This window comes from Centruroides vittatus, unplaced genomic scaffold (genome assembly GCF_030686945.1).
Source record: "Centruroides vittatus isolate TY-2023 unplaced genomic scaffold, ASM3068694v2 contig_2604, whole genome shotgun sequence".
Lineage (NCBI taxonomy): Eukaryota > Metazoa > Arthropoda > Arachnida > Scorpiones > Buthidae > Centruroides > Centruroides vittatus.
Genome location: NW_027121655.1, coordinates 101,678 through 115,055, shown reverse-complemented (window position 1 = coordinate 115,055; position 13,378 = coordinate 101,678). Strand labels below are relative to the sequence as shown.

The 13,378-nt window shown below is 27.2% G+C and overlaps 1 protein-coding gene across 2 annotated transcripts in view; it reads right to left on the bottom strand.

The window, feature by feature from the left end:
• Positions 1–13,008, bottom strand: part of LOC136971567 (rootletin-like) — a 68,733-nt gene extending 55,725 nt beyond the window's left edge. The window contains exons 1-4 of one of the 2 annotated variants that reach the window (XM_067266031.1): positions 12,946–13,008; positions 7,916–7,955; positions 5,839–5,933; positions 2,063–2,228 (exon numbers count right to left, since the gene is read on the bottom strand). In XM_067266031.1, the coding sequence (XP_067122132.1) occupies positions 2,063–2,228; positions 5,839–5,933; positions 7,916–7,933 (279 nt within the window). In that variant the 5' untranslated portion in view covers positions 7,934–7,955; positions 12,946–13,008. Of the gene's footprint in view, positions 1–2,062; positions 2,229–5,838; positions 5,934–7,915; positions 7,956–11,931; positions 12,057–12,945 lie in introns of those variants that run through there. The other variant, XM_067266030.1, reaches the window with a different exon arrangement.
• Between the last annotated feature and the right edge of the window lie 370 nt (positions 13,009–13,378).

Sequence of the window (13,378 nt, the reverse complement as noted above, 5' to 3'; positions counted from 1 at the left end):
TCCTAAGAAGAATTCAACACTACTTTAAAATGAAGGCCTTATCTGAACAAGAATTGCAATAAAAGATGTGCATACAAGTTAGCAATTGCGAACAATTGAAGATAAGAGCAGATAGTTGTCTCTACTTCTTTCTAACCACAGTTCAATCCTAGTCATAGGAATATACAATGGTTGTATGCCTAATCAATAAATACAAGAAATATATTAAACAGTCCAATACAACCTATTTACCAAAAGATTTAATTGTTTATAGTATATATAAGGTCTGTTCAAAAAATAAGGCAAAAACAGTGTGTCCTAGTGTCGTGAAGTTGACAACACTAAGTATGCTGCTTTTTTCAGATTGTTGATAGCTTGTTTCATTCCCATGTTATTGTTTTTTTGAGTGAAAGGTGTTTCAGTGTTCATGGAAATTTTTGCGATGTGATTTTTGCGCAATGTGTGATTTGTAGGAGCAATAATCCAACATGAAGTTTTATATGAAACTGGGAAAAACATTTATGGAGACTTTTCAACTTTTGAATCAGCTTATGGAGGTAATGCTCTAGGTTGTATGCAATTTACCAGATTCAAAAGTAGTCATCAATTAGTTGACAATGACCCTCAACCAGGAAAGCCTTCGACTTCAACTGATGACACTCATATTCAGAAAATCAGAGTTGTGCACTTTGAATTTTTGCCTCAAGGTTAAACAGTCAATCATCAGTACTACGCAGGTGTTTTGAAATAATTGAGTGAAAAAATCTGCAAAAAGAGACCAGAGTTGTGGCAAGACAACTCATGGTTCCTTCACCATGACAATGCACCTGCTCACTCAGCTTTGTCAATTCACCAGTTTTTGTGCCAAAAATCAAACCACTGTCCTCTCCAGCCTCCCTACTCACCAGACCTGGCTTCTTGCAATTTTTTCTTGTTTCCAATATTAAAATCAAAGGATGCTATTTTGACACAATTGATGACATTAAAACAAATCCATCACAAGCATTGAAAGACAGTCTGAAACAAGCTTACCAGGACTGTTTTGCAAAGTGGAAACACCACTGGGATAAGTGTATGAATAGGGAAGGGGAGTACTTCAAAGGGGACAAGAACCAATAATCTATAACTTAAAGAATAAAAATTAAAAAATCAAAGTTCAGTTATTTTTGAACAGATCTTGTATTTGATTATTATTTATTATTTTAGAAATTCCACATAGATAACATATTCAGAAGTAAAACTTTTATTAAGCTTGTTTCTTACTCTGAGAATTAAGTATTTCAGATCTTTCTCACATTTTTAAATTTATTTATTTGCCTCTTTTAATTTTATCATCAAAAATATCTAATAATTTGCTAATTTGTTATTTTAAAATTTTTCCATTAGTTAAAATTAAATAATACAGCTTCTTACATTTTAATTTGAATACTTTTACAATAGCCTTTGATACTGCTTGTAAAATAATGCTTTACTTTAGATTTCCACGTCATTTAAGTTTTCCATTTCATTAATCATATTCCTTTCTTTACTATCAAAGATACTCTACTAAAAGAGAACTTTAAGAAAATTTATTTTATTACTTTATCTTAATTTCATTTAAAAGAAAAACAAATGAAATAAAAAAATGATGAAAGATATAAGAAAATAATTCTACCCAATATAAACATGAACATTTTTCAACTTTTTTAAAAGTATTTTAAAAATTCTTCTATATGAAGTCTCTAAAATAATAAAGCAAAATATAACTTTTATTGGTTAAATATTACATAAGGCAAGGACATAAGTGAAATAAATAAATATTTATAGTTAATTTCATTCATTTATAAACACACGTTATCAATGGTTCTTTTCACTCAATTAAAAAAAGCAAACTATTTCAAATACTTTATATGCATTTCAAAAAATTGATAATAAATTTTGATTCAATAAACACTGATTTGAATTAATGCACTTTTACCAATTAGTGATATACGAGATATGTTGCATGTTAATGACTTATTTTAAGTAAAAAAAAAAAAAATATCATTAACACATAACTTATATATCAGTAAGCTAATTACTAATTTGAATTCATTTTACATACTTGTTCTTCTTCCCTCCATTCTGATTCTCTTATATCTAATTCTTTTCTTGTATGTTGCCATTCTTCAGTTAATCTATGTATATCTGCTGTAAGAGCTTGATTTGCTTGAGTTGCTACTTCTAATTGTTCTCTCAACATATTGTTAGCTTCAGTAAGTTTCTGACATCTAAATAATATAAGAACAATAAAAAAACATGCTTCAAAAGTAACACATCTTAATAGTCAAAGAAGTTGAAATTTTTAAGTTCTCAAAGCATCTACAGTATATATTATTCATATTTATTATTAATGTGAATTTATATAAAACAAAGTATTTTTTTATCCATATCATTTTTTAAAATAAATTTGCATTAATTATTATTTGATAACAAAAGCCAACTAGTCAATAAACAGTAAATATACAAAATAATGGAAACAAGATTTGAAAGTTTAATCTTTTTTCTTTTTTTGCATACTAATTTTATTTTTTCATCATATCAAAGCTATAATTATTACCACAGAATATAGATTACTCTAGTACTAACTTTCTTTTGTCAATCTCATCTATTATTTCCCATTTTCTATCTACATTAAATATTTTCTTAAATAAATTATTCAAATTTTTAATCACTTTTGGAACAACTATTTAGAATCATACCTTACAATAAATTTTTTATATTATATTGAGCATATCTTTTCATTTTTATGAGCTTATTTTGAAGAGAAGAATATGGACTAATTTTATAAGAATATAAAATTGTTAATACAGTATTCTAGAAAATATGCTGACATATAAAAAATAAAAATTTAAATATGATCAATGATGTTATTTAAATTACAATTATTTATCATTTTTTGCACTTTGTTACATTTTTAGACTATAGTCCATTAAAACCTGTGCTCAAACTACGCATGAGAAATTAATTAAGAGGGTTGGAAAAGAGTAACTATTTTTTAAAAAAATTTAAATCAATATTTGATTATTCAAAGTAGTGTAGATTGTTTCTCAAATTCATAATTTCCTAACACATTATTTTGAAAACTGCAAAATATAAAATTTAAATATGGGAATTGATATTAAAGTATAGAATATCCACAAAGTCTTTAGATAATTTTAAAAATCTGTAGTTGAATGGAAACAGTATGGATGGACTTAGTTGCTAAAAAAAAATGACTGACATATACACTCAATGTCCATCAGATGTTCTAGGCCTTCTAGTCCTTGGTTTATGTAGCACTACACCTATTTTCATAAACTGCTTATGTCAGTTCCAAATCAGCTGATATGCCTAAGGATGTTTTCCATATTTAGTTCTGTAATTTTTTGTGTTTGAATTTGATTTTGTTGCAATAAACCAGGAAAGTGCTCTTTCTTGTGTAGTTGTCATTTTTGAAAAATTTCAGTTTTTTAAATGGTCTCTGAAACAAATACCAGGAAATTAATAAAAGCTTCAAAAATAATCTGTCAATATGCAAACAGAATTATTTTGCTATTGCCTTATTTTAGTTTGTAATAAATTTTTAAAATTATCTATAGATTGCAGACACTCTGTATAGTCAGATCAGATAAGATAGTAGTTTGTTTGAGAAAACACTCTCCCATGTTCCAGATTTTCTCCCCTATGTTTTTACATTAGTGGACTCAAGTTAACAGAGTACTGGATGGTAAAACAGTCCATTTAAATGAGTACTATGTTGGTTACATTTGCAGAACAGCATTCGATTTATAACAATCTTAATTTGAATGTGTTTTTATTCAATCATTTCAGTACTGAATATAAAAGTTTTAAGGTGTAGCTTGATAATGACTTATCAATTAAGTCAAAAATGTTTGTAAATTAAACTGTTTTGCTGGACATGAAGAAAGTGTATTTTAATTTTGGACAATTTTGTAGTTCCAGTTTGGTTTTATCTATAGTTTCCTAATAAACAAACAATTAAAAGATCTCTTATAGAATCATAATTAACACAAGTATGAGAAATAATTATGTATTAGAAAGACATCATTAAATATAAAATATACATGAACAAACATGCAGATCACATTTACACATCTAAACGGGACAGGGCAAGAATTGATTAACAACCAGATTTCAGAGAACACATCACCTTACTTTAACACAGTTCTGTGTTTTTTTTTCTACTGTATATACCATTAGAGAGGATTCAGAAATTGCATGGAGATTCACATCTTTACAGCTAGTCTAATAATGTAACTGATAAATATACTGTATTTATTGATTATTTGATAAAACAATAAAATTGATGATATAAGAATATAAACCAATATGTAAATTACAGTAAAATTATGTGATAATGAAAACTCAATGCAAATGTTAATATATTTGTTTTTAAATAATGGGAAGGAGTAATTTTCTAACGGGAAAAAAGAAATCTGATTTTAAATCATAATATTTGAGATGGAGCATTAGCAAAGCCTCTTCTGTGCGGCTTACAGAATTGTGTTCATTCTCAAAATCTGTTCAATCAATTTTGATTAAACTTTGCCATTTTTCATTGTGATGAGGAATCCAAAAATGCAATAAAAAATGGAGTCCATGACTTTGTTTTCAAGATATAAGGTCATTTCATAAATATGTGCAACAAAGTGATGTCATGCAAAGTCCCAAGGTTGCTAGCACATTTTCTATGTGGCTTATAGAATTGAGTTCATTCTCAAAATTTAATGGGTCAATTTTGATAAAACTTTGCCATTCTCTATAGATTGTGATGAAGAATCTAGAAATGTAATAAATGTAAATTATTTTTACATTCATTACACTTCTAGATTCTTTATCAATAGAAAATTGCAAAGTTTTATCAAAATTGGCCCATCAAAATTTTGAGAACAAACTCAATTCTACATTTAATGTAGATAATAGGAGTCCATGATTTCATTTTCAATATAAAGTGGGGTAAAGGTGACAATGTCTGTGCTCATTGAGCATGCCTAACAGAATTTAGGAGCCATAAAAAAACAGCATTGCATGCATCTAACAGAAAATAGATGTAAAAAACATACAGAACACAAGAACAAAACAATTGCCATCAATTACCTTTAGTTTTGGTTTTATTCATATATGGCAACATGATATGTCAGTGATCTGCCAAGGGGAATACCTCTCAGGTCTTTTATGGGAAAATGGCCCCAATTTTGATGTTACTAATGTTAATAAAATCTGGGAAATTCCATGTAGCCAACTCATTGGCCAGGTGCAAACTCACAACCAACTACCAGTGTTCATTAGTTTTATCCACTTAGCCACTGGTGCCTCTCCGTGTTTAAGTCCACATTGCCTCTCCGTGTTTAAGTGCAAGGATCATCTCTGTGTGCCGGCCAGTACAAGGACGATCTCTCTCTTGGCTAGCAGGGTATGAAAATCATTTCTCCTGTGACCAGTGAATGCAAAAATGCCCTGCTGGTCACAGGAGTAACCCTCTTTCGTAGCAGAAAGTGCAAAGTTTGCCTGTCTGCAACTGTCAGGTACAAGGATCACCTTTTGTGTCTAACAAGTGTAAGGATCACTTCTTTCTTTTTGACTTTGACTCAATTCTATTGCAATATGACTATGTCACACAATGTCCTAGTATAAGATTATATTTAGATTATTTCATTTGAAAGCTAAACAAAATCTAAAACTTTCATATTAAAATAGGAGTAAACATAATACAGGATATTAAAACAGCATAAAATTATAAGATAAACCCACCAAACTTTTTATAACCTGTCATTTACTTAAAAACTTATTAAATATAAAAAACAGTAAATGAAAAAAATCATTTTTAAATTCCCAAACCTGGCTCTTTCTTGCTGTAATTTAAGTTGAAGTGTTTCCAAATTAATGATTTCTGTTCGTTCTCCATTTTCTTCTCCATCCCCACTTCCATACTCCTGTTAATAAGCATCAAATATAATTTATCTGCAAACTCATATCTCAAATAATGTATTATATATTTCTAATTTGATATAGAAATAAATGATAATTTTGGATTAAACATTTAAACAAGTTTTTCTTAAGCCAATTTAATCAAACAATTTAATAATACACAAAAAACTTAGTATATAATTATATAATCTTCTGAACCTTAATACTTATATCTTCTAATGATGTTGCAAAGTAGAAACAGATATGATTATTGAAAATATTCATAAATAATTTTAAATCTCATAGTAAGTCAATAATACAGAATTGTGTTTCACTATGTTAAATTATTATATCATCATAATGAAAGCACAATAAAAATTCAAATTGTCTGTTAATGTTGGAACTGGAAACTGAAGAATAAATGAAAAGATAGTTAATAAAAGTTTTATAAAACAATTATTTATTAAATATTAAAAATGATATACATATGCATACAGAATGTTCCAAAGATCATTAACACATTAAAAAAACTACATGGGATAGTATAATAATGTTTACTGATTTCAGGAACTTACCTAAAAAAGTTTTTTCCATGTAATTAATATACCTCAATATGTTAACCTTTCACTGTGTGGAGTGCTTTAAGCCAATGTTTAATTTCTGCTCATGCATGTTCCAAAGTAGATTTTGTAACAGTTGCAATTGCAACTGTTACAAAATCAACTTTCAGTTCTTCAACACTTCATTTTTGATGAGTACAAGATGTCTTTTACAAATCTCTCACAAGATAAAGTCTATTGCTATAACAAATGATGGACCATTCTATGGCCACCCTGCCCTCCAGATATCATGGCACTAACTAGACTTTTTCTTGTAGGAATATGTAAGATATTATGTAATCATCAAAGTGAACAGCATTGAAGAACTGAAAGCAAGCAAAACTGCTGCAATTGCAACTAAAAAACTTTGAGGTAAATCTGTAAAATCAGTAAACATTATAAGCATTATGTTCCTATTCCAAGCAGTCTTTTTAGAAATTTTTAAAAATGTATCAAGGACTTTTAGAACACATTGTATTTCCAACATATAGTAGATAAACAACATAATATAAAACAAATGTCATAAACACATATATAAGTTTAATTCTTAAATAATTAGTAATTTTTTTAGTGCATTCCTAGTCTTCACAAAAGCAATGTTGTGAATTTTATGCAAAAATAGCACTCGTGTTAACTATGCTTTTTCCTGCATCTCAAATAATTCCTTTAGCAGCATGATTTCAGTTTCATTGTGCCTAATTATGATTCAGTTGTCAACTTTTTAGTCTTCTTCACTTTTGAACTAGTTCTTTATCACTTTTAAGCAATGAAGGACTAACGATAAAATGAGGATCACATCATAAAATAAGTAATAAGTGCATGCTGCTGTTACTATTGTGAAACTTCACAAACAATTTGCACACTCAATAACTTGATGATTAAGAGAGGCTGAAAGATAATTAAAGATGAATGAAAAATGTTTTACTGTATTTAGTTTGATTTTGTATGTTGTGTGTGTGTGTGTGATTTATTTTTTAACATTAATTTTACAGTAATATCAGCATACAGTAATAATTATAATTGTTATTATATTATTACTATTTTTAATTTGTAATTATCATTTGTTTACTGATATATTTGTTTTTTTTTTAAATGTTATTTTGCTGAAAAATATTATTTCAGCATAATAATTTGAAAATAACATAAAATAAATAGAAGCAAAAATTAATTAAAGTGATACATTAAAATTAAATAGATAATACTAAAATCTTAAATAAAAGTTTTTCTCTTTTCAAATTTGGAATGACATATTCTGAAGACGAAAAACATTTTCCATAAAATCTTGAAAAAAAATTAAATAGATTCATTAGCAACCCATCATTTTGGGTCTTAAACTAAATTAAAATAGTCAAACAACAATTTTTGAATATTAATAGACTTTATTTAAAAAATAAATATAGATGTCTTACTAGTTCTGAGACACTCATATTTTCTTCTTTCTCTAAACACCTGAAACAAATTTATTACTATAAATATTTGCAAATATTGATATGTTTTAATTCAGTATCTATTTTCTAAACGAAAAATTGTAATAAATAAATAAATATTTAACATATTATAAAATTTTATTAATTTATTACACATTACTAACTTCTCCTTTTCTGTAATAATAATTTTTACAGAATTTCTAAGTAATAGAATACATTAAAAATTTGTCATTATATTTTAAAATTTCAGAAATTATATTTATTAATTATTGGGTTGCAATTTGAAAAATTTCTGCTGTCATCCGTCTTTCCTTAATCTCAAGAACGGAGTTAGATAGACAAAACCCAAGACCAGATATGGAAAGCTTAAGGGAAGGAAGCCCTGATTAACTAATATGAACTTCTGAAACAAAGTGGAAGTCACTAGGAGTCACATTATTTCAATTCAAAACTTTTCCCCTCAAAGCAGTTAACAAATGATTGGCACAACTCTATTGTTAAAGGAAAAGTATGATATACAGGGACAAGATACTGCAATACTAATTTGAGGTGGAGAGCATATATTTTAAATGAAATAAATTAAAAATATGATTAAAAATTGCAGCCTGACATCGTGACGACATCACAATAAATAATTGCTTGTATGTATTTAAAATTTTAAAATTCAATATCTTTAAATTATACTTTTAGTTTATAATCTTAATTCAAATTTTTCTGATTATAAATCTTTAAGGAAACAATAAATATAATTATGCATTCTAAATATTTTTAATGTTTTAAAATCCAACAACAGATATTTAAAAGTATAATTTTGAAACAAAGGTCAAATTTTACCTACGTGCACCGTCATGGCCACGATCCCAACTGTTCATATTCCTGACGGACTCCTCCCAGAGGGGAACCACCAGCAGGCCGCTGATTGTTTAATGTCACTAGTTATTGATATGTGTGTATCGTGAATCAATAACTAGTGATGTTAAACAATCAGAAGCCTGCTGGCAGCTCCCCTCTGTCAGGAAGAGTCCATCGAGAGCACAAACAGTCGGGACCATCGCCATGACGGTGCACGTAAGTAAACTTAAACCAAAACAAATTTCATAAATGATAATAATAAACCACAACAACGCGTGGCTGGGTCAGCTAATCATCAATAAAATCATTTAATTTATTTATTTTTAATTTAAATTATTTTATTAATTTCATTATGGGTAAATTCATTAAAGGTTTTAATATGACAATATAACACTAATATTAAAAGTTTTATAATTCAGAAACTGGAAATTAGAGATTTTGCTAAATTGCAAAATTCTTAGTACCATATTGTATAAAAAAAAAAAAACAAAAATCCACACTGCTTTTTCAGCTAGACAAATGTTTTATTATATGGAGGGTTCAAGTCTAAGGTAAACTAAGTCCATAGAAACTATTTCAGAGATAGCAAGTTATTTAGGAATTATTATTTTAATTTATCTTAAAAAGAAATCAAAATACACTAATGGATACTATGTATACTGAATACAGTAAATGATGCATCATCTTTACAAACAAAATATAGTCAGTGCAACTAGAGTTGGCTATTGGGGTGGTTTATTTTAGTGTGTTGTAGAGGAAACTGATAGAATAATCAGTCTTCCTTTTTTGTTAATTTGTAATTAAGAATTTTTAATAAATATAAATAGAAGATAATAATGCTGATATAATTAACCCCAATAACTAAATTAACCATATGTAATCCATGCATGTAATCCTTTTTCAAGACAAAGTGAAGTCCAATGAAATATATGTTCATTTGTAAACAGTTCTATCACCCTTTAAAGATGCAAAAATGAGGGCCAGTTGTGCCCTTGGGTTGGTTAATTTTTGAAATAAAGAAAAATTATAACAAAATTTTAATTTGGACTTGGTTCACTTTAGAATTAAACCATCCACATGTAAACATTTTTTTGGCCATTTTTTACAAAGTGTTTATTGCATTTAATATCAATTTTAAATAATATTTATGTTAATTTAAACTGTTGTTCAATTCTATAACATTTAGATCAATGTTCTGTTTTGAACAATTTTTCATAACTGAATCTGAAACATCTTGATATTTATATAATATTTGGTTATCTAAAAGTGCAGTGTAGATGTCAATTAGGATTTTCTTTGGATTTCAAGAATTATATCTATCTAATGCAGTTAAATTAAAAATAATCAATAATTTATTATTAATCAATTTTCTTATTAAATTTCAAACTGTGGAAATGTACAGTAAGGATTAAAAAATTCATAATCCAGAAACACACTTAAAATTCATAATCAAAAAACATAGAATAAAACAAAGTTTTCAATAATGGACTTTATATTATTTAGTTTCAAACTAACAAGTTCTTTAGCATCTGTTTCATATTATCTAATTTTTAAAACATGGAATTTTCTTATTTTTATGAGCTAAAATTAAATTATTTTATTAAATGTTCTCCATTATTTCAAAATTTCATATAGAAGCACTAATTTCTTGATATGACTCTGAGATACTTAATGAAGAATGTAAAACTAGGTCTCAAAAAATATTCTACAGGGTTTCTAAATTCTTTCTCAAATGCTTTTCTAGATATCCAATAATTATACAAAGATGAAATGCAAGATTAAGATATTTTCCTGTATATTGCTGAAAAGTACAATGAAAATATAAAAAGAAAAATATAAGTTCAGACAAAAATTGAGTATTTATTTGTACTTGATTGCCTCTTGTTTTTGTTTTAATTTGTCAGGAATAAGCATAAAATTACTTGAAAAAATAAATCACACAGGGACACACAATAAAGATAGATATACAGGCTTTATTAATTCCAAAGGATATGCATTTCAAACAATATGTCCCTTGCTGTCCTTTTATTTTAAAATAAAGAGTCCCTGTATGATTCATTCTCTTAAGCAACTCTATGCTTACTCCTAAAAATTGAGTATTTTCTTATCCATCAGCACAACAGAAATTAGAAAATTTTTCTGCTTTTTAAGTAATCTTAGTACACAAAAAAATTATCAAGAATTAAACTTTTACATTTTATAACATGCTTAACTTTTTTTAAGATAATAACAGTGAAAACTTTTAAATGTATAAATACATTTCCTACTGTTTTTGAAGACAAATCTAGCACAAATTTCATACCAACATTAAATTATTTTCAAATTACAATGCTTTGCCAGAAAATAAAACAATAATTTCATCTCTTTTATCTGATTATAAAGTCAGAATGAAGTAAAATTCTTTTTTTTTTTCCTCTGTAATCATCATTACCAAGAAAGAGATAATCCCAAACCTTGGCCTATAAACAAATAAATGACAAACAAGATTGATGTGCCGAGCTAAAACTATTCAACAAAAGGTGAAACTTCTAGAATTAATCATGCACACAAGTAAACAGGAACAAAAGATAATGAAAAGATCAGAAAACACTTCAATCAGTAGCATAATAATTCATATTTTTAAGAAAAGGCTCAAAAGTGCCATTTGTTAGACAATGGAAAACATTTTTGGCATTTTGATTGGTACTAATTAAACATATATATATATTTAAACATCTTTAACACAAAGTCTTGCACTCCAGAAATAGTCCCATACTCTCAGAAATGCATACACTACAGGTTGACAGCCCCATTATTCTAGGGCAGGCCTGGCTAATTTGTATGAGTGAACAAATTTCACAAATCAAAAGCATCAACGATCTATTCCACATTTTTGTTTCACAAAAGCTTAATAATCCACTCTAATGAAATCATTTGGCAAAACATGGTAGTATTTATTTATTGTGCAGTAATTAACATTCCAGGTTATATCTTTTTGGTAAAGACACTAAGGTATAAATTAAAGGATACCATTTATTTCTCATCACAACAAAAAATTGTACTTTTTTTTGTCACAGAAATTATCTCGTGTCTCTTCGGTGCACTCATTTTGCACCAAACTGAATTGTTAACAGTACAATAAAACAATTTCTAAAATAACAACATACCTGTAACAATGCAATGACCATCGACACAAAGGACACTTCTTCCTATCCATCTAATAGAGCACTGTTACTAACCCATAGACAATAATTAAAATATTTCACAGAAAAAAATATTTCTATTAAAATTACAAATGTTTTTCACATTTTAACAAGCCATATCTGCAATTGACCAAAAACGATGCAGCGATCGATCGGTCAATCACGATCAATTTACAACCACACTCGTTCTAGGGTAACCACACTTATTATATATTACTTGACAGAAGCAATAAGTTGCTTTTCTACTTTTTCCCCCATACTCTAAGAAATTGTCATTATTCTCTCTTCAACTTGGAGATTAGGTACAGATAAACAGATTTTTATGCAAACACTTTCTAAGCTGTGTTTCTGTTTCTCAGCGAAGAGCTCGAGCCCGAAGACCCGCTTCCGTTCCTACATGCCGATTTCAATCATAAAAAGATGAACAGATATAAGGGCAAAATCACAGAAGAAAAATCATGAACATCAACAACAGAGAAACCAATTGAATGTATTTCTTATTCACATTTAAAATGACATTACTTACTAAAATATTAATCAATCAAAAATTTTGTAAATAATCATTACAAATTATAATGTCTATTAATTAAGATATAAATATGGTACAAGTGCAGTTTGGGTGTTTATAAGAATAAGTTCTGTCAAAGCATTTAAATTAATTAAAAATAAAATTTAAAAATTCCTACACAATTTTTTGAAATTATTTCAAAAATCTTCTTACTGTGTTTTAATTTATCAAATCTAAATTTTTTTATTTTAATTTTTAATTAATTTAAATTTCTTGTAAATATTAACAAATCAAATCAAGGAAAGTTTTGATTACTCGGTTGTCATAGTAACGGTAATAACACAATTAAATTATTTATTAAAAAAATATATATAAACAAAAATAATAGACAATTTACTTTTAAATAATCATTACAAAAGAAATATTAATTATTTTTAAGTTAAATACTAAAAAAATACGCATTAATTTACCTTTTTCCATATGTTTTAAGTAGATCAACTTTTCAAAACTAACCCCATTTTCAAACTTATGCTAAAACCCGATGTGAGAAAAACGGAACGGAAATATTACGAGAAATTTATTTTATAATTTTAAAGATTTTATAAGATTTATAAATATAAAAAATTAAACTAAGTTTTATATATGCTATTTAAGGTGTTATTTATTTTATTAATTGATATAATATGTTCCGTTTTTGATTCACTATTGCCAGGCATGGCTGTAAGATCAGAGTTAATAATAAAATGGTTGGAATAGAATTTGAGTAAAAAGTAAAAGGAAACTAAAATAGAGCGGTGCGTCGCGACAAGAATTTGTTGAAAATTCCGTACATTTCTTTTTCGATAGTTGGAAATTTTTAAAGTTTAATTTAAAAACTTTATTTGTTTAAAAAATAAAATAATC